The 26,499-nt window shown below is 40.3% G+C and overlaps 1 protein-coding gene across 1 annotated transcript in view; it reads left to right on the top strand.

Moving 5' to 3' along the window:
* The window catches only part of EGF (epidermal growth factor), a 97,741-nt gene that overhangs the window by 17,072 nt on the left and 54,170 nt on the right, over positions 1–26,499 (top strand). The window contains 5 exon segments of the mRNA XM_088836027.1: positions 5,898–6,097; positions 6,612–6,615; positions 16,803–16,980; positions 17,407–17,634; positions 20,241–20,443. Of these exon segments, the coding sequence (XP_088692153.1) occupies positions 5,898–6,097; positions 6,612–6,615; positions 16,803–16,980; positions 17,407–17,634; positions 20,241–20,443 (813 nt within the window).

The raw sequence follows: 26,499 nt of genomic DNA, 5'->3' as shown, positions 1-26,499 counted from the left end.
CCTATTGGTGCCTAAGGATTGATACTGTTAACCCCTGGGGCACTGCCCTGTTACCTCACCAATCAGAGAATTGTGTGTGAGCTGATCTCACAGTCTCGGACGTGCCGCCCCCCGCCCCAACCTTCCGTTATAAACACTTTGCAGAAAGCCACGGGGAGTACAGGGTTTTTGAGCATTAGCTGTTCCAGGCTTTGTATGGTTTCCTACAATAAACACTGTGCTGTCCTTCACCACAACCTGGTTACAGCATATGGGCCTTACTGCACACAAGAGAGCAGACCCAAGTTTGGTTTGGTAACAATTTTAAGTTAACATCTCTTTTCTCACCTTTCCAGATGTGTAATTATTTTCTAAAAAATTTTATTGAAGTATAGCTGATTTTCAGTGTTGTGTTAATTTCTGCTGTACAACAGTGATTCAATTATATATATATATTTATACTCTCTTCCATTATGGCTTATCACAGGATTTTGAATATAATTCCCCATGCTATATAGTATTGTTGTTCATCCATCCTATATATAATAGTTTGCATCTGCTAATCCTAAACTCCCAATCCTTCCCTCCCCACCCCTCCCCTGACACCCCGGCTTGGCAACTACAAGTCTGTTTTCTGGGTCTGTGAGTCTGTTTCTGTTTTGTAGTTATGTTCATTCGTATTGTATTTTAGATTTCACAGATAAGTGATACCATATGGTATTTCTTTTTCTTTCCTACTTACTTTGCTTACTATGATAATCTCCAGGTCCAACCACGTTGCTGCAAATGGCATTAGTTCATTCTTTTTATGGCTGAGTATATTCCATTGTATACGTGTACCACATCTTTACTCATTCATCTGTTAATGGACATTCCACATCTTGGCTATTGTGAATAGTGCTGCTATGAATATATGGGAACATGAATCTTTTTGAATTGTGGTTTTCTCTGCATATATGCCCAGGAGTGGGATTGCAGGAGCATATGATAATTTGTTTTCAGTTTTCTCAGGGCCCTCCATACTCTTGCCATAGTGGCAGCACCAATTTACATTCCCACTAACAGTGTAGGAGGGTTCCCTTTTTTCTATACTCTCTCCAGTATTTGTTATTTGTAGACTTTTTAATGATGGCCATTCTGACTGGTATGAAGTGATATCTTTTTCTTTCCTACTTATTTTGCTTTTCTCTAATAATTAGCAGTGATGAACTTCTTTTCTTGTGCCTATTGGCCATCTGTATTTCTTCTTTGGAGAAATGTCTATTCGGATCTTCTGCCCATTTTTTGATTGGGTTGTCTGGGTATTTTTTGTTATTGAGTTGTATGAGCTGTTTTTATTCAATGTATTACTTCTGAGTCATCCAGCTTCTCTCACCGGTCCTGAGTTTTGACCCTAATAAATAAGTTGAGAAGAAAGCTGTAATTTCCCAAAAAGTAAATGTATATCCTTTTAAGTCCTGTAATTGAAAAAATTACAAAAAATTTCCTATTTGGTTCCAAATAGGAAAAGGAGTATGTCAAGGTTGTATATTGTCACCCTTCTTATTTAACTTATATGCAGAGTACATTATGAGGAACGCTGGGCTGGAAGAAGCACAAGCTAGAATCAAGATTGCTAGGAGAAATATCAATAACCTCAGATATGCAGATGATACCACCCTTATGGCAGAAAGTGAAGAGGAACTCAAAAGCCTCTTGATGAAAGTGAAAGAGGAGAGTGAAAAGGTTGGCTTGAGGCTCAACATTCAGAAAACAGAGATCATGGGATCTGGTCCCATCACTTCATGGGAAATAGATGGGGGAACAGTGGAAACAGTGTCAGACTTTATTTTTTTGGGCTCCAAAATCATTGCGGATGCTGATTGCAGCCATGAAATTAAAAGACGCTTGCTCCTTGGAAGGAAAGTTATGACCAACCTAGATAGTATATTAAAAAGCAGAGACATTACTTTGCCAACAAAGGTCCGTCTAGTCAAGGCTATGGCTTTTCCAGTGGTCATATATGGATGTGAGAGTTGGACTGTGAAGAAAGCTGATCGCCGAAGAATTGATGCTTTTGAACTGTGGTGCTGGAGAAGACTCTTGAGAGTCCCTTGGACTGCAAAGAGATCCAACCAGTCCATCCTAAAGGAGATCAGTCCTGGGTGTTCATTGGAAGGACTGATGCTAAAGCTGAAACTCCAATACTTTGGCCACCTCATGTGAAGAGTTGACTCACTGGAAAAGACTCTGATGCTGGGAATGATTGGGGGCGGGAGGAGAAGGGGATGACGGAGAACGAGATGGCTGGATGGCATCACTGACTTGATGGACATGAGTTTGAGTGAACTCCGGGAGTTGGTAATGGACAGGGAGGCCTGGCGTGCTGTGATTCATGGGGTCGCAAAGAGTCGGACACGACTGAGCTACTGAACTGAACTGACTGAACTGAATTGAAAAAAAGATGAGGATAGACTTTAAGAGTGAAATAAAACTTTTGCACTTTATAAAACACAGATAATACTCAAGTTAGCTCCTTGCTGGGGAGAAACAAATCACTCCTATCGGGAGCTTAGGCAGGAGCAGGTGAGGAGGCATCAGGCTTTTTTACACTAGACCCAATAGTTTAAATCTACATTCTTTTCTCAGGGTGTCATTGAATCCTGAAGGTCCAGAGCTCTATTTTCTCTTTTGTCCTGTGAGCCTCCTTCAATCTGTCTCCAGATTTAGAGCAGGAAGCCTGTGGTGTTGAGGGCAGGTGACCGTGTGGCCCTAAGACTAAGGTGTTGCTAATATGCTTGAAAGTATCCTTGATGTATTCACTTGGTCCCATGAGCTTTTGCCCCCAAGGCTCAAAGTAGACAGTTGATTCCTCTTCTCACTTACCTGGGCGGGGCCACTCTCCCAGACTCGGAGCAGATGTAGATGTGCTGGTTGTGCAATATTGCCGCCTGCCCACCCACCCCCAACCCTTTCCATCAAAACCCCACTTTTTGTGATTAACCTCTGTGCTATGGAAGCCCCAGATCGTCAATGTGCTCCAAACATCCTGGACTCCTTTCTAATTCCTGAAAATCCCCTACTAATCCCCAGGTTGAGAAGTCAGAGTTTCCATTTGATTTGCTGGGACCTGTTTGCTGTCTTTAGGTTTGTATTGCTTAGAAATGATTTTCTATGCACTATCTTCTCACTGAACTGCACCCAAAATAAACGCTGTAGGCTTTGACATAGGAAAATTTACTTGTTGAAACATGCACACCCTGCTGACACATCCACAGATTGTACCACACACCGGTGTTACGAGTCCTTGACAGGTCTTAAAAACCACTAACGTATTTATCATTTCCAGCATAGTACAGAATAATGACTATTTCACCAGGACTAATCTTTTAACTTTCTTTTAAATCATATTATACTTCATTTTTACAATACTGAACCTAGGCTCTGGTTTACACACAACGATGCTGACAGTATAGGAACGGCGTTTGGAGGGGAGCAGAATTAAAATCAGCTACTTGAGTAAAATGAAGATTGTGATGTCTTGACTCATGACAACCCAGAGCGAGGCAGGAGAGAGTGCTGGATTGGGAAGATAGTACCTGAGTTCTAAATCTAACTCTGTCACCAACTGTTGGTGGGACTTTGGGAAGCATCATAGAATTCCTCATCTGAACTAGATCTATGACTTCCAAATTCAGTAGGATAAAAGAATCACCTGGATTTTCTATTAAAAAAAAAAAAAAAGATTCTTAGTTTCTCAGCCCAACCTTACTGAATTGGAATCTCCAGGGAAGTGATCTGCCAAAGACACACACACAACACCCTGTGTGGTTCTTTTGAATGATTTTGGGAAACACTGAGCTAGGTAATTGGAGAAGACTCTTGAGAGTCCCTTGGACTGCAAGGAGATGCAACCAGTCCATTCTAAAGGAGATCAGTCCTGGGTGTTCATTGGAAGGACTGATGCTAAAGCTGAAACTCCAATACTTTGGCCACCTCATGTGAAGAGTTGACTCACTGGAAAAGACTCTGATGCTGGGAGGGATTGGGGTCAGGAGGAGAAGGGGATGACAGAGAATGAGATGGCTGGATGGCATCACTGACTCGATGGACATGAGTTTGAGTGAACTCCGGGAGTTGGTGATGGACAGGGAGGCCTGGCGTGCTGTGATTCATGAGGTCGCAGAGAGTCGGACATGACTGAGCGACTGAACTGAGCTAGGTAATGTCTAGGTCTTCTAGTTCTGAGAGCTAGGATAAAGCCCTGGATGCTAGAATTCACCCATGAATGAGAAAATCTTAAGATAATATTTGTTATATTTAGTATTTTTATAAATATTTTTGAAAAGCTGTGGAAGTTAATGCTATGGTTTCTTTTATGGATTTCAGTGTTTTTCAGATTTCTTTTTTTCTCTTTGATCCATCAAATGTAGTATATGGCCTATATAGCCCATGTTGTTATATTAAGGGTAAATGAGATCAGGATGTAAAAGTTCATTATTATTATCATTAGTAAAATAACTACCATAGCATAGATTCTGCTTTTATTAATTTGGTAGGTCTGCTAGTTTCTTTGACTTTGTTCCTATTGGTGAAAATATTAAAACAGAATGGAGTCATCCTGGGAGGGCAGTGAGAATATGTTGGAGTTCTTTCCTTATCCCCCACTCATCTTTGTGGTTACCTGGTATTGTAATCTAAAGGCAGAGTGGCAGAAGCCTCCCCACCCTCAGTCAGGAAAGATCAAGAAAACAAACCTTTTCTAACTCTGGCTGCAGGGATTGAAATTGTCTCCTGTCTTGGAGCATCACAGGCAAGCTCTGTGTGAAGTCAGCTAGAATTTCTGCTGAAATTTCCAGAGAAAGGTATCAGATTCCCAAGCAGGTATTGAGTACTTGGGAGTCAGAATGGGTAGATGGTCATCACCTAGAACAGAACAGACTCTCATGTATGGGGTTAGGATACAGGGCAAGGCCTTGTAGAAATCAAAATGTCCAGTGAGGTCTACTAGTCAGATTTGGCAAATAAAAATATAGGCCACTCAGTTACTTGAGTTTTGAATTTCAGGTAAGCAGGGAACAATTATTAAAGGTAAAGGATGTCCCATGCAGTATATATGCAATTTGAATTTAATTGGGAATCCTAAATTTTATGTGGCAATGTTAACAGGAACAAACTATTTCAGAGCTTTCATGGACGGTATTTCAGTTCTTTCTGCTTCTACCTAAGACCTCTAGGTTTTACCATGTTCTTCTCTGTCAGTAACCTGGAGGCTCTATTCACAAGGTGAGACTAAAGGAGGAAGGGAGAAGGGGATGGAAAATCCCATGGACGGAGGAGCCTGGTAGGCTGCAGTCCATGGGGTCGTGAAGAGTCAGACACGACTGAGCGACTTCACTTTCACGCATTGGAGAAGGAAATGGCAACCCACTCCAGTGTTCTTGCCTGGAGAATCCCAGGGACAGGGGAGCCTGGTGGGCTGCCGCCTATGGGGTTGCATAGAGTTGGACATGACTAAAGTGACTTAGCAGACGACGGAGAGATCCATTCCCCAAATTAATACCTGTAATTTTATTTCCAATTTACATAATTAGATTTGACACTCATACAGACCCTCTGTATAATAGAAAACAGTATGTGGTTTCTTATTGAACATATAATATTACTAAGCCAGGAAGTGTCTTTATCTTCAAACAGTCATTTTTCTTTTCATAATTTGGCAGTGTTCATTTCTTACAATCAGTTTGTGGAGATGATTTACAAAATTAATTGTGAACATCTACAGGAATTCTTTATCCTCTAAACAATGGTATTTATTTAAAATATAAAATCAGGACTTAAAAATTAATTCTGCTTGTGTTATTTGTCATGGGGAAGTATTTTCTCTAAATCAGACAAAAAAGCATTGAAAATATACTGTTTGGTTTTTTCCCATGCAGGTCCTGTGCCCTTCTTAATTTTCTCCCATGGAAATAGTATTTTTAGGATTGACTTGGAAGGAACGAATTATGAACAACTGGTGGCAGATGCTGGTGTATCAGTGATCATGGATTTTCATTACAATGAAGAAAGAATCTATTGGGTTGATCTACAAAGACAACTCTTGAAAAGAGTTCATTTGAATGGGACAAGGCAAGAGGTAAAGTACCATTTCCTGTGTCATTTGAGGGATTTTTGAACAGGCTGTCAAAAATGATAAAGCAAAATTTGTAACATTCAGATAAATGAAAATTACTACAATGCAGATATGCATCCAGCCTATGTGGGTATTTAATCTGCATCTGTGCTATCATGTTATTGAACAAGCCCATGCTTGTGGCATTGATATTCAGAAGTCCCCAAAGGAGAAAGTGAGGATGTCAATGTAATTTTGGAAAGATGTTAGTTTAATAAGCCAGATCAGAGAGAAGGAACAAGATGGCGGAGGAATAGGACGGCGAGACCACTCTCTCACCCACAAATTCATCAAAAGAACATTTGAACGTGGAGTAAAGTCCACAAAACAACTTCTGAATGCTGGCAGAGGACATCAGGCATCCAGAAAAGCAGCCCATTGTCTTCGAAAGGAGGTAGGAAAAACCATAAAAGATAAAAAGAGAGACAAAAGAAGTAAGGACGGAGCTCCGTCCCGGGAAGGGAGGCTTTAAAAAGAGAGAAGTTTCCAAACACCAGGGAACACTCTCACTGGTGAATCTGTGGCGAGCCTTGGAACCTCAGAGGGCCACATAACCCTCTTTTTTTTTTAAAGGTTTTTTTAAAACCCACAGATTACATGCCAAATGGTAACTCCCAGTGGAGAGGCAGCCCAGACGCCTGCATACGCCATTAGCAAGCGGGGGCTGGGCAGGGAGCAGCTGGCTGAACTGCTTAGAGAGAGGACTGGGCTTGAATGCTGCGAGAACAATCTGAGAGAACTGGGGATAGCAAAGCAGACTGGGATAGCTTCCCCACGAAAAGGTGGAAAGCTCTAATATAAGACTCCGCCAGCCCCACTCACAGAACAAAGGACTGAGCAGAGCGAGCTGGCTGCGGTCGGTCCATCCCCCATCCCCTGCCGAGACAGGCAGGGAGGTCAGCCAGAGCCGGAGCGGGCAACCACGGCCCCAGAAAGGCATCCGATACAAACTGCAGGCAGGCTTGTTTCTAATCAAGACTTCTTGGGCTCGGGCTGGTCGATATCCGCCTGAGAAGGTGCGCTGGTTCTACACCCAGAAAACCGAGTGGCAGGGACTGGGGAGGCGATAAGTCGCAGCAACCGTCTTGCCAAACACCTGGTCACCTGAGCTGCTCAGACCGGGGAAGGTACAAAATGCAGGCCCAACCAAGTCTGCGCCTTTGTGGAGTACCCAAGAACCTAAACTTGAGCCCTCAGACCTGGGAAGTGCATACAACCCAGCGCCGGCCTTGGACAGTTCCCGGCAGAGCAACCTAGAGCCTGTGCAGTGTAGACTGGGACAGCACATGCGCTGTGAGCGGGGGCAAACCCAGTGTGGCTGAGATGCTACGAGCACTCCCCACAGATGCCAGAGATGTTTGTCTGCAGTGTTCCTCCCTTCCCAGAACAGGACTGAACAACTGAGCCTTTAAAAAGTGTCCACCTGCACCCTAGTGTCAGGGCGGATATTAGACACTGAAGAGACCAGCAAACAGAAGCTAAAACCTTGGAAATGACAGATAGAGTAGTCTAGAGGCTACTCCAAGAATAAGACCAAAAACCAGAGGCAAGAGGCTTAAGCCCGAATCCTGAGAACACCAGAGAACTCCTGACTCCAGGGAACATTAATCGATAGGAGCTCATCAAATGTCTCCATACCTACACTAAAACCAAGCACCACCCAAGGGTCAACAAGTGCCAGAGCAAGACATACCACACAAACTCTCCAGCAACACAGGAAACTAGCCCTGAGCTTCAATATACAGGCTGCCCAAAGTCACTCCAAGCCCACTGACATCTCATAACTCATTACTGGACACTTCATTGCACTCCAGAGAGAAGAAATCCAGCTCCACCCACCAGAACACCGACACAAGCTTCCCTAACCTGGGAACCTTGACAAGTCACCCGTCCAACCCCACACACAGCGAGGAAACTACATAATAAAGAGAACTCCACAAACGGCCAGAAGAGGGAAAGGCCACCCCAAGCAAAGCAATATAAGCAAGATGAAGAGGCAGAGAAATACCCAGCAAGTAAAGGAACAGGATAAATGCCCACCAACACAAACAAAAGAGGAAGATATAGGGAATCTACCTGATAAAGAATTTCGAATTTTGGTGGTGAAAATGATTCAAAATCTTGAAAGCAAAATGGAGTTACAGATAAATAACCTGGAGAAAAGGATTGAGAAGATGGAAGAAAGGTTTAATAAGGACTTAGAGGAAATAAAAAAGAGTCAATATACAATGAATAATGCAATAGATGAGATCAGAAACACTCTGGAGGGAACACACAGTAGAATAACAGAGGCAGAAGACAGGATAAGTGAGTTAGAAGAGAGAATTGTAGAAATAAATGAAACAGAGAGGAAAAAGAAAAATGAATTAAAAGAAATGAGGACAATATTAGAGACCTCTGGGACAATGTTAAATGCTCCAACATTCAAATCATAGGAGTCCCAGAAGAAGAAGACAAAAAGAAAGAGCATGAGAGAATATTTGAGGAGATAATAGTTGAAAATTTCCCTAAAATGGGGAAAGAAATAATCACCCAAGTCCAAGAAACCCAGAGAGTCCCCAACAGGATAAACCCAAGGTGAAATACTCCAAGACACATATTAATCAAATTAACAAAGATCAAACACAAAGAACAAATATTAAAAGCAGCAAGGGAAAAGCAACAAATAACACACAAGGGGATTCCCATAAGGATAACAGCTGATCTTTCAACAGAAACTCTTCAGGCCAGGAGGGAATGGCAGGACATACTTAAAGTGATGAAAGAAAATAATCTACAGCCCAGATTACTGTAGCCAGCAAGAATCTCATTCAAATATGAAGGAGAAATCAAAAGCTTTACAGATAAGAAAAAGCTGACAGAATTCAGCATCACCAAACCAGCTCTCCAACAAATGCTGAAGGATCTTCTCTAGACAGGAAACACAGAAAGGGTGAATAAATTCGAACCCAAAGCAATAAAGAAAATGGCTATGGGATCGTACTTATCAATAATTACCTTAAACGTAAATGGGTTGAATGCCCCAACCAAAGGCAAAGGCTGGCTGAATGGATACAAAAACAAGACCCCCATATATGTTGTCTACAAGAGACCCACCTCAAAACGAGGGACACATACAGACTGAAAGTGAAGGGCTGGAAAAAGATATTCCATGCAAATAGAGATAGAGACCAAAAGAAAGCAGGAGTAGCAATACTCATATCAGATAAAATAGACTTTAAAACAAAGGCTGTGAAAAGAGACAAAGAAGGAAACTACATAATGATCAAAGGATCAATCCAAGAAGAAGATATAACAATTATAAATCTTTATGCACCCAACATAAGAGCACCGCAATATGTAAGACAATTACTAACAAGTATGAAAGGGGAAATTAACAACAATGCAATAATAGTGGGAGGTTTTAATACCCCACTTACATCTATGGATAGATCAACTAAACAGAAAATTAACAAGGAAACACAAACTTTAAATGATACAATAGACCAGTTAGAACTCATAGATCTCTATAGGACATTTCACCCCAAAACTATGAATTTCACCTTTTTCTCAAGTGCACATGGAAACTTTTCCAGGATAGATCACATCCTGGGCCATAAATCTAGCCTTGGTAAATTCAAAAAAATTGAAATCATCCCAAGCATCTTTTCTGACCACAATGCAGTAAGATTAGATCTCAATTACGGGAGAAAAACTATTAAAAATGCCAACATATGGAGACTGAACAACACACTGCTGAATAATGAACAAATCATAGAAGAAATCAAAATATGCATATAAATGAATGAAAATGAAAACACAACAACCCAAAACCTCTGGGACACTGTAAAAGCAGTGCTAAGGGGGAAGTTCATAGCAATACAGGCACACCTCAAGAAACAAGAAAAAAGTCAACTAAATAACCTAACTCTACATCTAAAGCAACTAGAAAAGGAAGAAATGAAGAACCCCAGGGTCAGTAGAAGGAAAGAAATCATAAAAATTAGGGCAGAGATAAATGCAAAAGAAACAAAAGAGACCATAGCAAAAATCAACAAAGACAAAAGCTGGTTCTTTGAGAAGGTAAATAAAATTGACAAACCACTAGCCAGACTCATCAAGAAACAAAGGGAGAAGAACCAAATCAATAAAATTAGAAATGAAAATGGAGAGATCACAAGAGACAACACAGAAATACAAAGGATTATTAGAGAATACTATCAGCAGTTATATGGCAATAAAATGAATAACCTGGAAGAAATGGACAAATTCCTAGAAAAGTACAACTTTCCAAAACTGAACCAGGAAGAAATAGAAAATCTTAAGAGACCCATCACAAGCACGGAACTAGAGGCTGTAATCAGAAATCTTCCAGCAAACAAAAGCCCAGGTCCAGATGGCTTCACAGCCGAATTCTACCAAAAATTTAGAGAAGAGCTAACACCTATTCTAATCAAACTCTTCCAGAAAATTGCTGAGGAAGGGAAACTTCCAAGCTCATTCTATGAGGCCACCATCACCCTAATCCCAAAACCTGTTAAAGACCCCACAAAAAAAGAAAACTACAGGCCAATATCACTGATGAACATAGATGCAAAAATCCTTAACAAAATTCTAGCAATCAGAATCCAACAACACATTAAGATCATACATAATGACCAAGTGGGCTTTATCCCAGGAATGCAAGGATTCTTCAATATCTGCAAATCAATCAACGTAATACACCACATTAACAAACTGAAAAATAAAAATCATATGATTATCTCAATAGATGCAGAGAAAGCCTTCGACAAAATTCAACATCCATTTATGATAAAAGCCCTCCAGAAAGTGGGAATAGAAGGGACATACCTCAACATAATAAAAGCTATATATGACAAACCCACAGCAAACATTATCCTCAATGGTGAAAAACTGAAAACATTTCCCCTAAAGTCAGGAACAAGACAAGGGTGCCCACTCTCACCACTACTATTCAACATAGTTCTGGAAGTTTTGGCTACAGCTATCAGAGCAGAAAAAGACATAAAAGGAATACAAATTGGAAAAGAAGAAGTAAAACTTTCACTGTTTGCTGATGACCTGATCCTCTACACAGAAAACCCTAAAGACTCTACCAGAAAACTACTAGAACTAATCAATGAATACAGTAAAGTTGCAGGATATAAAATCAACACACAGAAATCCTTTGCATTCCTATACACTAATAATGAGAAAATAGAAAGAGATATTAAGGAAACTATTCCATTCACTGTTGCAACGAAAAGAATTAAATACTTAGGAATATATCTACCTAAGGAAACAAAAGACTTGTACATAGAAAACTATAAAACACTAGTGAAAGTAATCAAAGAGGACATTAATAGATGGAGAAATATACTGTGTTTGTGGATTGGAAGAATAAATATTATAAAAATGAGTATACTACCCAAAGTAATTTATACATTCAATGCAATCCCTATCAAGCTACGAACGATATTTTTCACAGAACTAGAACAAATAATCTCACAATTTGTATGGAAATACCAAAAACCTCGAATAGCCAAGGCAATCTTGAGGAAGAAGAATGGAACTGGGGGAATTAACCTGCCAGACTTCAGGCTCTACTACAAAGCCACAGTCATCAAGACAGTATGGTACTGGCATAAAGACAGAAATATAGATCAATGGAACAACATAGAAAGCCCAGAGATAAACCCACGCACCTATGGACACCTTATCTTTGACAAAGGAGGCAAAAATATAAAATGGAGAAAAGACAGTCTCTTTAACAAGTGGTGCTGGGAAAACTGGTCAGCCACTTGTAAAAGAATGAAACTAGAACACTTCCTAACACCATACACCAAAATAAACTCAAAATGGATTAGAGAGCTCAATGTAAGACCAGAAACTATAAAACTCCTAGAGAGAACGTAGGCAAAACACTCTCCGACATAAGTCACAGCAGGATCCTCCAAGACCCACCTCCCAGAATATTGGAAATAAAAGCAAAAATAAACAAATGGGACCTAATTAAAATCAAAAGCTTCTGCACAGCAAAGGAAACTATAAGTAAGGTGAAAAGACAGCCTTCAGAATGGGAGAAAATAATAGCAAATGAAGCAACTGATAGAGGATTAATCTCTAAAATATACAAGCAGCTCCTGCAGCTCAATTCCAGAAAAATAAATGACCCAATCAAAACATGGGCCAAAGAACTAAACAGACATTTCTCCAAAGAAGACATACAGATGGCTAACAAACACATGAAAAAATGCTCAACATCCCTCATAATCAGAGAAATGCAAATCAAAACCACAATGAGATACCATTTCACACCAGTCAGAATGGCTGCTATCCAAAAGTCTACATGCAATAAATGCTGGAGAGGGTGTGGAGAGAAGAGAACCCTCCTACACTGTTGGTGGGATTGCAAACTAGTACAGCCACTATGGAGAACAGTGTGGAGATTCCTCAGAAAACTGGAAATAGAACTGCCATATGATCCAGCGATCGCACTCCTGGGCATACACACCGAGGAAACCAGATTTGAAAGAGACACATGTACTCCAATGTTCATTGCAGCACTGTTTATAATAGCCAGGACATGGAAGCAACCTAGATGTCCATCTGCAGATGAATGGATAAGAAAGCTTTGGTACATATACACAATGGAGTATTTCTCAGCCATCAAAAAGAATGCATTTGAATCAGTTTTAATGAGGTGGATGAAATTGGAGCCTATTATACAGAGTGAAGTAAGCCAGAAAGAAAAACATCAATACAGTACACTAACGAATATATATGGAATTTAGAAAGATGGTAACCTTAACCCTGTATGCTGCTGCTGCTGCTAAGTCACTTCAGTCGTGTCCGACTCTGTGCGACCCCAGAGACAGCAGCCCACCAGGCTCCCCCGTCCCTGGATACGAGACTGCAAAAGAGACATAGGTATATAGAACAGTCTTTGTGACTCTGTGGGAGAGGGTGAAGGTGGGATGATTGGGGAGAACAGCATTGTAGCATGTATATTATCATATGTGAAATGAATCACCAGTCCAGGTTCGACACATGATACAGGATGCTTGGGGCTGGTGCACGGGGATGACCTGGAGGGAGGATATGGGGAAGAGGGAGGTGGGAGGGGGGTTCGGGAAAGGGAACACATGTACACCTGGGGTGGATTCATGTCAATGTATGGCAAAACCAGCCAATATATTAATGTAAAGTAATTTGCCTCCAATAAAATAAATTAAAAAAAAAAAAGAAAAGAAAGCTTTGGTACATATACACAATGGAGTATTACCCAGCTATTAAAAAGAATGCATTTGAATCAGTTTTAATGAGGTGGATGAAATTGGAGCCTATTATACAGAGTGAAGTAAGCCAGAAAGAAAAACACCAATACAGTATACTAACGCATATATATGGAATTTAGAAAGATGCAAATGATAACCCTGTATACGAGACAGCAAAAGAGACACAGATGTATAGAACAGTCTTTGGGAGTCTGAGGGAGAGGGTGAGGGTGGGATGATTTGGGAGAATGGCATTGAAACTTGTATGTTGTCGTATGTGAAACGAATCACCAGTTCAGGGTCGATGCATGATACAGGATGCTCGGGGCTGGTGCATGGGGATGACCCAGAGGGAGGATAAAGGGAGGAGGGAGGTGGGAGGGGGGTTCAGAAAGGGAAACTCATGTACACCTGGGGCAGATTCATGTCAATGTATGGCAAAACCAACCAATATAATATTGTAAAATAATTAGCCTCCAATAAAAAATGAAAAAAAAAAAGACAGCTTTGATTAAAAAAAAAATAAAGTTAAGTAGATAATTACATATAACAAAAGAAGTAGTATCTTGTTCCAACTCAACACCTAGTATTTAATAAATATTTATTTAAGTATTTAAGCCAACAGAGTTGAGAAAAAAGCGTATTTAGAACATCTTTAATCATGAGAATAATGTTGACTTGGGAACAGAAGAAGATATAGAAAAAATTGAAATGGAGAATTAATGTTTCAATATGCCAGAAGCATACAATTTTTTAATCACATATTTTGAAGAATTTTTTTCCTTTAATGCTATAATCACTGTATTCTCAAAGCAACGTCACTTAAGAACTATAGTAGAGTTTAGAAGGGACTTTAGAAAGATTTAGTTGTATTTGATTTTAGGATGAAGAAGTAAGGTTCTGAGAAATTAAGCTCTTCTGTGACAGAGCAGGAAATAGGATTAGGGTGTCAGGAATTCCCAAATCAATCCTCTTTCTAGTATATTCCAAGGTGTATGTCTAGCCTGTGATAGGTTGTTCCTTGATAAACATGAGAGCCAGATGTATCCAAGGGATATTGCTTGGTGGCTGACAAAGGACTAGAATTCAGATTTTCTGACTTGTGAAACAATTTTTTAATGGAATGATTAAGCCAGAATTTAATTTTTAATTAAATTGAATATAAAGGAGATTACCCAATAAAGATAATTCATTTATAGTAAAAAAAAAAAAATAAGCCAGATCACCATTTTATGATTAAGACAGATTATTTACATCATCATTTTCTATTCTAGTGGCTCTCAGCTGGTGGCAATTTTGCCTCCAGGGGACCTTTGGCAATGTCTAGAAACATTTTGGTTGTCACTACTAGAATGGGGAGAAGAGAGAATGTGTTAGAGGCCAGAGGCACTGCCAACCATCAATATATAGGACAGTCCCCCAAACAGAGAATTGTCAGGACGACAGAGAATAAGGTGGCTGGATGGCATCACTGACTCAATGGACATGAGTTTGAGTGAACTCCGGGAGTTGGTGATGGACAGGGAGGCCTGGCGTGCTGTGATTCATGGGGTCGCAGAGTCGGACACGACTGAGCGACTGAACTGAACTGAACTGAAACATCAATTGTGTTGAGGCTGAGAAGCCCTGTTTTATCTGTTTAAAATCTGTCATGGGTTTTTGCACCTGAAATTTAGGGAGAAATTTTTTTTCTTCTCAAGGTGTTTGCATGCTGGAAAAAATAATAAAGCAGGTGATATAGCAAAATATTTTGGTTCAAGTACATACAAAAGATCTTTAATCTTTCTTCTTAATTAGTAAAACCCTTAAGTGAGTCCCAGTAAGAATGTTTTCTCCTGGGAAGTGAATTATAGAGAGTAGGTGGCTTCACGTTCAGTATTTATCCCCAACACAAAGTACCCACTGTTTGTTTTTGTGTTTTTGTTTAATTTTTATTTTTAAGCAAAATTTTCGCCCTCCTGAAGCCTTCAATTAGGTGCTAATTTGTTTTATCACATCTCTAATAGTTGTTAATCTCACTTTTAACAAAGGTGGCTACTCATTACTCTCCAGCCATCTGTAGACTAGCTTCAAAATCTTGAGTTTAAGAATCTGGAGAGTTTACTGTCAGAACTGGAAAAAAGCATTAGATAGTTGTAAATTTGTGGCAAATCATTAGGAACAGATTGGCCTGAAGCCTAAAATCCACTAGTATTAGTCCCTCCTTTGGGTTAAAACATTGTTTATAGAAGATAACCATTAAAAAGCAAACAGTTTACCTGCGTGGATTTATATATTAGCAATTGATTATATGGATTGGCTAGATTACTTTGTATGAGATGTAGGAATAGCACAGATTCTGGAGACTGATTTCTGCCCAACTCTGTGTTCAGTGACTTCATGTTGGTAGCCAAAAACCAGAGATTGTGGGACTATTTCCACCATGGAAATTTGCTGTGGTGCAAACCAGGGCTTCCTCCTGTCTCTCACCCTCTACTCTGTTAGAGGACTGGTTTACTTGCACAGCCTGAAATTAGAAGAGGTTTGGTTAAGTTGTTTTTATCATGAGAAAGCATAAAGAAAAGCCCTGCTATGAGGATCCTGGGGTCATAGCCGGAAGGGTGAGGACTTGTAGAAAGAGCAGGACCTGGTGGAGGAGGTGCTAGAAGAAGAGTGGGGGCCCTAATGTGAAATCTACTTCATGACCCTATGCACAACCTCCAAGGCAGTCTTGCTGCTGCTGCTGCTGCTGCTAAGTCACTTCAGTCGTGTCCGACTCTGTGTGACCCCATAGATGGAAGACCACCAGGCTCCCCCATCCATGGGATTCTCCAGGCAAGAACACTGGAGTGGGTTGCCATTTCCTTCTCCAATGTGTGAAAGTGAAAAGGGAAAGTGAAGTCGCTCAGTCGTGTTTGACCCTTAGCGACCCCACTGACTGCAGCCTACCAGGCTCCTCCATCCATGGGATTTTCCAGGCAAGAGTACTGGAGTGGCTTGCCATTGCCTTCTCCGAGGCAGTCTTGCTAGATTTTAGCAACGCTTGAAATTGGATTCAGGTGAGAATCTGGGAAATTCCACTGGCAAATGGAACTGAATAAACTAACTGTAAGGTAAAATTGAAATTCTGCCATTACTGTAGTTAAAATTATTCACACATTATGACTGACTGCCTAATTTACATAAATAGAGAATAAATTTTCATTTCAAAACTGTGATATAAATACTATGCCCAGAAATATTCACATGGGAGAATGAATATTGCTGCATCTGAACAATGGCACAGTATCTACGAATAGTTCATCATTTAAATAATTTTGGGAAAGTACAAAAATGACAATTACTTAAAACAATAAACCTTGTTATATAAAAATCAATTTTGTTGTGAATGGCGACATACTAATAACAATTTTAAATTTTGGTTTTACGGAAAGTATGCGATATAGATAAAAATGTTTCAGGAATGGCAATAAATTGAATCCATGAAGAACTTATTTGGTCAAATCAACAGGAAGGAATCATTACAGTAACTGATATGAAAGGAAACAATTCCCGGGTTCTCCTACATGCCTTAAAATATCCTGCAAATATAGCAGTTGATCCAGTAGCAAGGTAAATTCTGTTGGCTTTTGACATTGAACTATATTTCAAAATCTGATGAAAGGTCAAGGAATCATAACATTTTGACTCAAAGGGGCCTCCTGATTGAGACAAAGACCCTCTTTTATGGTGCACAAACCCCATTTTCAATAGGGCATTTGCCAGGATTTGAACCGAAGCAGGCTCACTCTACCAATAGCATCTTTTTTTTTTTTTTCCCCAATAGCATCTTGACTACCAAGGTTTCCAACTAGAGAAGCAAAATTCTCCTTCTAACTTGAAATCACATGGAATTGCAATAAGTATTTGTTGAAATTTTCATTCAAATAGTTGAACTCGTCCTGTGCAGACATCTGGGGACTACAGAAACACTGAGAGAGTCGACCATTTAATGGCCTGACACTCACTGAAGGGTCTCTGTGATATGTTTGCCCTCAGGTTTATGTTTTGGTCTTCAGAGGTGGCTGGCAGCCTTCACAGAGCAGATCTTGGTGGTATGGAAGTGAAGCTTCTATTAGAGACATCAGAGAAAATAGCAGCTCTATCATTGGATGTGCTTGATAAATGGCTCTTTTGGATTCAGTGCCACAGAGAAGGAGGTGACTCTCGTATTTGTTCCTGTGATTACAATGGAGGTTCTGTCCTTTTTAGCAAATATTCCCCGCAGTTAAGTTTTGCTTCTGGTGTAAAATAAAACACTTGCCATTTGGAGTTTGTGTGATAAATGAATTTTACTTTTGTCAGCTAAACTGGTGTAGTGGTTTAACACACATTTGGGGGTCCAAAAGACTTGAGTTCAAGTCCCAGATATACTATTTATTAGGTAAGTGACTTAGACAGGTTACATGACTTCTCTCATCCTGCTTCCTTTAATGTGGGTGTTGGAAGATGGAGGGAACAGAAAGTGCCCACTGAATTGAAAAAGTATCTTGAGATTGAAAAAAGGCAGGCCACTCCATACAGTCAGTGGATCAGTATATTTTTGGGTAACTTACAGGGTGGGATCAGGTGGACAATGATCTGAAAGCATTTGTAGCTGCACTCCATACTGTGAAGGGGCCATTGAGACAAGTTTATAGTTAACCAAGGGTCTAGGAGTACATACTTGGAAACAGGAAGTATATTCCTAAGTCAGGAGTCATGAATGAGTAACTTGGTCTTGTGGGTGCTGGAAATGCAACAGTGAAGGTCCTCATCACTTTTTGGTGACTAACAGAGCATAGAGACTACTCGATCCTCGTGATTATTAAACCACATCTGTTGACTACAAGATGCACTGGAGAAGGAAATGGCAACCGACTCCAATATTCCTGCCTGGGAAATCCCATTGACAGAGGATCCTGACAGGCTATGGCCCATGGGTTGCAAAGAGTTGGACATGACTTAGCAACTGGACAACAACAATTAATTACAAAGCCCTTGACAACAGAAGTTATTTGCTGCACAGTACAGTCCTGAGTAGGGTAGGGTCATTGGAAAGACAGGAGAAATTATACAGGCCTGATATGTTATCAATTATGCTGACAGCCATACAGTGGGGATAATTTGTTGTTTCCCAGTTGCTAAGTCATATCCAACTCGTTGTGGCCCCATGGACGGCAGCATGCCAGGCTCCTCTGTTCCCACTCTCCTAGAGTTTGCTCAAATTCATGTTCATTGAGTTGGTGATGCTATCTAACTGTCTCATCCTCTACTGCCCCCTTCTCCTCCTGCCTTCAATCTTTCCCAGCATCAAGGTCTTTTCCAAAGAGTCAGCTCTTCACATCAGGTTGCCAAAGTATTGGAGCTTCAGCATCAGTCCTTCCGGTGAATATTCAGTGTTGATTTCCTTTAGGACTGACTGGTTTCATCTCCTTTCAGTCCAAGGGATTCTCAAGAGTCTTCTTCAACACCACAGTTTGAAAAGCATCAATTCTTCAGCGCTCAGCCTTCCTAATGGTCCAACTCTCATACGTACATGACTCCTGGGAAAACCATGGCTTTGATTATACAGACATTTGTGGGCAAAGTAATATCTTTGCTTTTTAATATGCTATCTAAACTTGTCATAGCTTTCCTTCCAAGGAGCAATCAAATTTTTTTTTCTTTTTTTAAAAATTTATTTATTTTAGTTGGAGGCTAATTGCTTTACAATATTGTAGTGGTTTTGGCCACACATTGATATGAATCAGCCATGGGTCTACATGTGCTCCCCATCCTGAACCCCCTCCCACCTCCCTCCCCACCCCATCCCTCTGGGCCACTTTTAATTTATTTTCATGGCTGCAGTCACCATCTACAGTGACTTTGGAGCCCAGTAAAATAAAGTCTGTCACTGTCTTCACCTTTTCCCCTTCTATTTGCCACAAAGTGATGAGACCAGAAGCCATGATCTTAGTTCTTTGAATGCTGAGTTTCAAGCCAACTTTTTCACTCTCATCCTTAAACCTTATTAACAGGCTCTTTAGTTCATCTTCACTTTCTGCCTTTAGAGTAGTATCTGCGTATCTGAGGTTGTTGATATTTCTCCCAGCAATCTTGATTCTAGCTTGTGATTCATCCAGCCTATATAAGTTAAATAGGCAGAGTGACAATATACAGACTTGTTGTACTCCTTTCCCAATTTTAGAACCAATCAATTGTTCTATGTCTGGTTCTATCTGTTGCTTCTTGACCCACATACAGGTTTGGTACTCCCATCTCTTTAAGAATTTTCCAGTTTTTTGTGATTCATTCATTCAAAGGCTTTACCATAGTCAATGAAGCAGAAGTTTTTCAATGGGAATAATAGTAGCACCTATTTCTTGATTATTGCGAAGATTAAATAAAAATAATAGAGTATTTGGCTTACAGTTTTCACATGCTGGTTGGTTTTTTTTTTTATTATTATGTCCTGTGGTTTGTAAAACATCTATGTTTCATTTGATTTTCTATCTTACCAGCAACTAATCTAGCTGCCTTTAGCGAGAGCAGAAATTAGGCATGTGAAACTGACGAAACCAGCAACCCACTCTTATCCTGTGTCTGTTTTCTTCTGTAATTTTCACCACAATTTCATGCTGAGTAGCAGGAAAAAAAAAGAGATAATGGATCTGAAGCTAAAAATATATACTATTAATTCAGATTATGGCTACATAAATACAAATTTAAACTGAATGTTTGTTTCTAACCCTAAATGAGAAATGATTGAAAATGTAGGTGATTAAAATTCAGACCATAAGTTGAAGTGAAACTTTGATAAATCCAGGAAGAAATATTCTGCCGTTCTTTATGCTTTTCTCCTGTTGTTTTAGGCACAAGCTGCTTGCCGCGTCCCCCTTTGGTGACTGTATCTTCTATTCAACATGGAAAAAGAAGACAATTTGGATAGCTAACAAGCACACAGGGAAGGATGTGGTTAAAACCACCCTCAACTCATCATTTGTGCCACCCAGTGGAATTAAAGTGGTTCATCCACTCATACAGCCCAAGGCAGAGGGTGATGCTTGGGCATCTGGTGAGTCATCTTTGACCTCAAACAAGGTCCAGCACGTAGTCCCCACTTATCCACTTACTCAAGACAGACATTTAGGAGTCATCCCTGACTTCTCCCACTACCTAACCGCAATTTTCAGCCTACTGCCAAATCCTTTCCATTCTACATTCTAACATATCTCAAATGTCCACTTCTCTCTTCCACTGCCACCACCATAGTCCAAACAGCCAACTTGTCTTGTCTGGCCTGTTGGAGCAGCCGCTTAATCTTTTCATTTTTTCCTCTTGCTTATAAATAGTAAATCTGATGGGTTAACTCCTCTACTTAAATTCCTTCAAAAGCTTTCCTTTGTAGTTAGATTGTAATTTAACATTTAACGAGGCCTATCAATATTTGACCAATTCGATTTAGCATTCTTTCCCCCTCTCCTCATTGGACTCTAACACAAAACTTCATGTAGTTGCTCAGACATGCCAAGCAAGGAGGCACAGTGGATGTACATGCTCAGGCTCGGCTCACCTTTGCCTCTCAAGGCCCACATTTATCTTCCTTCTGAGCATTTCTACTTGGATTTCTTGCAAATGCTTCAGGCACAGAAGGAATAACTGACTCACTCACTTTCCCTTCCCTTCTGCCCAGCTCTTCTCCCTCCAGTGTTTGGCTGAAGACCTCCAGGTGTAGGCCTCGGTGAGTGGCATTTTATCTCCATATCCCCAGGCATAGGTCCATCCCTGTGAGATCACTCTCCAACTCCTAGCAATTCCACCGCCTACCGTCTTGTGCCCTTCTCAGCCGCTCTCCATTCCTGGGGTCCACTTCCTTAGTGTCCCTGACTCCCTCTTGCCATGCTGCAGGGGGCATCACCCTTCAAAAAGAAGAACCCAATCTTGTCATCCCTGGGTTAAAACACTCTCAATTGCCAATAATAAAACCCAGTCTCTTTTTTATTGAACTGGTTCATAGTGCCCCTGTTTGTTTCTGTTTCCTCTCTTACTATTCATTATAGTCAGGGCTCCAGCCATCCTCAATGTTTTGATTTTCTCTTACTCTAGGAGGCATGCCTATTCTCTCCTCCAGCCTTTCAGCATGATTGGGAACATGGTTTCTCTTTTTTTTTTTTTTGGCTGCCTGGCTTGCAGGATCTCCGTTCCTTGACCAGGGATTGAACCCAGGCTGAGACAAAGAAAGCCATGACTCCTAATCACTATTTGCTGGTGGTTCAGACGGTAAAGAATCCACCTGCAGTGCAGGAGACCTAGGTTCAATCCCTGGGTCAGGAAGATCCCCTGGAGTAGGAAATAGCAACCCGTTCCAGTGTTCTTGCCTGGGAAATCCTATGGAGAGAGAGCCTGGCAGGCTATAGTCCATGGGGTCACAAAGAGTTGGACATGACTGAGCAACGAACAATTCTTTCACTTTCTTTCAGGCTACCAGGGAACTCCCTGAGAACACTCTCTCTAATTCACAACAGTGACTTACTCTTCATCCTCTAAGAAATATTAATAGCTGCAATATCTCTTCTTTCAGGAACCCCTTCCCTGACCAGCTCACTGGAGCCTCAATAGCTCTTTTTAGAAAATAGCAGATTTCCCATCACAGAGCACTTATCGTGGTTTGGTGTAACTGTCTGACTTCCTCAGCTTCCTTAGTCCTGTGAGGACAGAGAATACAACTTTTCATTGTATTTCCAATGCCTAGAGGACATTTAATAAATTGTAGTAGGAAAAAAAAAGAATTAAAAAAACACCCTTTGACACCTTCTCCCCTAAAGAATACCACAAGGAACAAGTTCTAAAGACATTTAATATCTGAGTACATGGTGCCTTCCTTACATGTTATAAGCCCTACCCCCACCTTTGGCCAGATGGTCTTCAGGGGGCTGCTCTGTTTTGTATATTATGAATAAATCCCAGTGTTTTAAATCAATTATCCGTGCAACAGATCTTTGCAGCTCAGCTCTGGGCTGTGCTTTAGTCACTCAGTCGGGTCTGACTCTTTGCAACTTCACGGACTGTATAGCCCACCAGACTCCTCTGTCCATGGGATTCTCCAGGCAAGAATACTGGAGTGGGTTGCCATGCCTTCCTCCAGGGGCTCTTCCCTGGAGGGTTTGAACCCAAGTCTCCCTCATTGCAGTAAGATTCTTTACCGTCTGAGCCACTAGGGAAGCTCTAGTGAGAGTCTTTTTCAATCTTTTAGACTCTCCTGTGCTTCAGAGACTTTTTTTTTTTTTAATTCTTTGGTTAATTGGTCTAGGTTTCAGGGAAAAGATCTGGGCTAGGAATAATAGATTTGGGGATCACATAGGCTGCTGAATAGGAAATACAATAGAAAAATGGCACAGGTTGTATTCCTCTTAGAAATAATAGTAATAGTCATGACTATAGAATGGGCGCAGAATCATCTGCTCTGGGCTATGTTATCTCATTTAATCTTAGTATTAGTATTAGTCGCTCAGTTGTGTCCGACTTTTTGCAACCCCATGGACTCTAGCCCGCCAGACTCCTCTGTCCATGGGATTCTCTAGGCAAAAATACTGGAGTGGGTTGCCGTTTCCTCCTCCAGGGGACCTTCCCAACTGTACATAAAGGAGACTTCATTAATGTGTATTAGCGGATACCCCAGGTTAACCTGTTATAGAAAACTGTCTCTTGAGTCTTTAAATTCTATACCAATTCTATACCTCTGGTTGGCCCATTGTTTGTGTCTTTATTTAGGTTTTAAGGTGAATGACATGGGGCTATTTGTTTCCATCAACCTGGTTGCAAATCTAAAGGCACAGTTGAAATGTCTATTTTTCGTGCTATCCTCAGAAGAGATTGCTGCAAATCTATGATTCTCATTCTTTTCAGCTTACAATACAAATAGCTTATTATTTTTTGCAACCTATGTCTTATAATAAAGCAGTGCTGAAAAATTAAATAAAAGAATGTTCAGTTGCCATAGAGGCTATGAAAATGATTTGCTGGTGGTGACTTTTAAGCTTAATTCTAAATAGATTTATGAAGAATGGCACTTGGAAGATGTGGTTCAAATTTTGCTATTTAAGGTGAAATTATAGGCTCACTTTCCCTAAAATTTCAAAAAGCATAGAGCTTAGGCTCTTAAGAGTATTATAGCAGTGATAAAAGCTTTCATAGTCATTTCTAAAAAGCAACACTTCATAGTTTTCTGTCTCCAATGGTTCTCTAATATATTTAATCTTAACCACCCTACAAATCATGTGATTATTAGTACCATTTTATAGGTTAAAAGCTGAGGTTCAGCAATGTCACAAATGCTTGTTTAAGGTCACACTGGGGTAGACCTGGGGTTTGAACCCAGGCAGACTGACGCCATGCTGCCTCTTCAACTTTACTCTCACTATTGTCTATAATTTCATATCTTAGATTTGCCTTACTTGTTTTGGGAAAATTTGTAATTTGGCGCATTCTCATCTATCCACAGCATGCTGGTGGTTAAAAGCTTCAGTTTGCACAGATCAATGGGACCCAAATCTTATTTTTTCTTTTAAAAATGTTTTCTATTACAGGAACTCAGAAAATCTCTCTCTCTCTCTCTCTCTCTCTCTCTCTCTCTCTCACACACACACACACACACACACAGGGTCTCTCTCTCTTCTCCTCTGAATCTCTGAAAAGAACCAACTTGATCTCACATTTTTGTTGCCATGATTAAACTTATGAGGCAACAGTGCTCTTGTGGCTGCCCTGACATCTGTACAATTACAGCCATTCCTCTGTTCCCATGGGTATTTGTTCCAGGATTCTCGCCAATACCAAATCCAAGGCTGCAATAGTCCCTTATATAAAACAGAATAGTACTTGCATATTACCTAACACCCTTATACTTTAAAATATCTGAAGATTACTTATCATACGTAATACAACGTACATACTGTGTAAATAGCTGTAAATGCAATGTAAATACTATGCAAACTATTGCAGGTGCAAGGCAAATTCAGATTTTGCTTTTTGAAACTTTATAGAATTTTTTTAAGGAATATTTTCAATCCATGGTTGGTTGGATCTGCAAATGTGGAATGCACAAATACGAAAGGCAGATTGTATATGAATCTCAGAGCCAGTGTGGGAACTTTGTATATAATGTTAATGACATTATTTCAAGTTCAACATTTGGGGAATTTGCAACTGTAGTTTTGCTGCTCACAGATGTTCTTTTGTAAAAGGTGCAAATAATTCTGCATTCTTCTGTAATGCTTTAAAACGTTTCCAGTTTAAAATTCATAAGAGAATTTCAAGAGCATATTCTTTAGAAAATATAGGACATCTGTCATCAACACTATTTAAAATAATTTGCATTCATTTCATGCACAGAAATATTGCTGAATGTCATTAATTCTGACAGGAGAATTGCTTCTGCCTAAAAATATACCTGTTTATGAAAGTAGTTAGTGTAGCTAAAGCTGTCCAGGTGCAACTCTGATTCATTTTGATTATGTCATTGCTAGGGTTTCTACTCGGAGAAGGCAATGGCAAGCCACTCCAGTACTGTTGCCTAGAAAATCCCATGGATGGAGGAGCCTGGTAGGCTGCAGTCCGTGGGGTCGCTAAGGGTCAGACACGACTGAGCGACTTCACTTTCCCTTTTCACTTTCACACATTGGAGAAGGAAATGGCAACCCACTCCAGTGTTCTTGCCTGGAGAATCCCAGGGACGGGGGAGCCTGGTGGGGTTCCGTCTATGGGGTCACACAGAGTCGGACACGACTGAAGTGACTTAGCAGCAGCAGCAGGGTTTCTACTATAAAACCTTGGGGATTTTGTGAAACTCCTAGAAAAGAATCATCCTAGATATATGAGTATTTTTTTCATGTAGTTTTTCTGAAATGTAAAAATTGTGGTAAAATACATATAAAAATTATCATCTTAGATTTTTTTTTTTTTTACTGTGCCGTGTGGCATGTAGGATCTTGGTTCCCTGACCAGGGATTGAACCCATGCCCTCTGCAGTGGAAGTACAGAGTCTTAACCACTGTGTCACAAGGGAAGTCCCTCATCTTAACCATTTTTAGTGTACTGTTCAGTGGCATTGTTAATTTATGGTGTGTGTGTGTGTATATGCAACCACTACAGCCATTCATCTCTGTAAATGTTATCATCTTGTAAAACTGAAACTCTCAACCCATTAAATAACAACTCCCTGTTTCTGCCTCTCCTCAGTCCCTGGCTCCCACCATTCTATTGTTCTTTCTGTTTCAAGGATTTTGACTCCTACTCTAAGTACCTCCCATGAGTGTAATCATGCAGTATTTCTCTTTTTATGACTAGTTTATTTTACTCAGCACGATGGCCTTAAGATGTATCTGTTTTGTGGCATGTGTTAGAATTTTTTTCCTTTTTAAACCTGAATAATACCCCATTGCATGTATGTATTCCATTTATCCATTGATGAATAATTGGGTTTCTTCCACCTTTTAGCTATTGGGAATAATGCTGCTAAAAATGTGGGTATACAAATTTCTTTTTGAGACCCTGCCTTTCATTCTTATGACCATATAGTCAGTAACGATCACGTGGTAACTCTATTTTCAGTTTTTTGAAGGCACATGACACTGCCTTCCACAGTGGCTGTATCATTTTACACTCCCACTGACGGAGCCCAGGGTTTCCGGTTCCTCCATATCCTCACCTACCCTTATGTTCTCTGTTTTCATCTAGTTTAAATTATCGATTTGAGTACCCAAATCTGTTATTTCTTCTAGAAATCTTAGCAAATTGTGGATTTCTATATCTTCCTACCATTTATAGATATAGATATTTTCTTAATGATAAGGATCACATTTACAAAGATTACACACCACTGGGGCAAGAATAGGACTGATTTGAGGCAAAGCTGGGCTTTTTAATGCAAGCTTGCCGTGACACCAAATGGCTGCCATTTGAAATGCCTTTTAAGTACTTTGAATAGCTCTTTATCATTTTTCTATCTTTCTTGCCGTTGTCTCTTCTGGGTGGTTTCCATATGCCTCGCTGTGGCCTCTGTTTATACTCTGAGGCTTTCCCCTGCCATTTGCTTGTTGAGGAATCCAGATCTTGTCCCTTAGAATTCCCCAC

This window comes from Moschus berezovskii, chromosome 5, assembly GCF_049115385.1.
Source record: "Moschus berezovskii isolate FMDL1 chromosome 5, NW_MosBer_1.0, whole genome shotgun sequence".
NCBI lineage: Eukaryota > Metazoa > Chordata > Mammalia > Artiodactyla > Moschidae > Moschus > Moschus berezovskii.
Note: the sequence above shows the minus strand (reverse complement) of the source record. Positions and strands in the feature narration are given on the sequence as shown.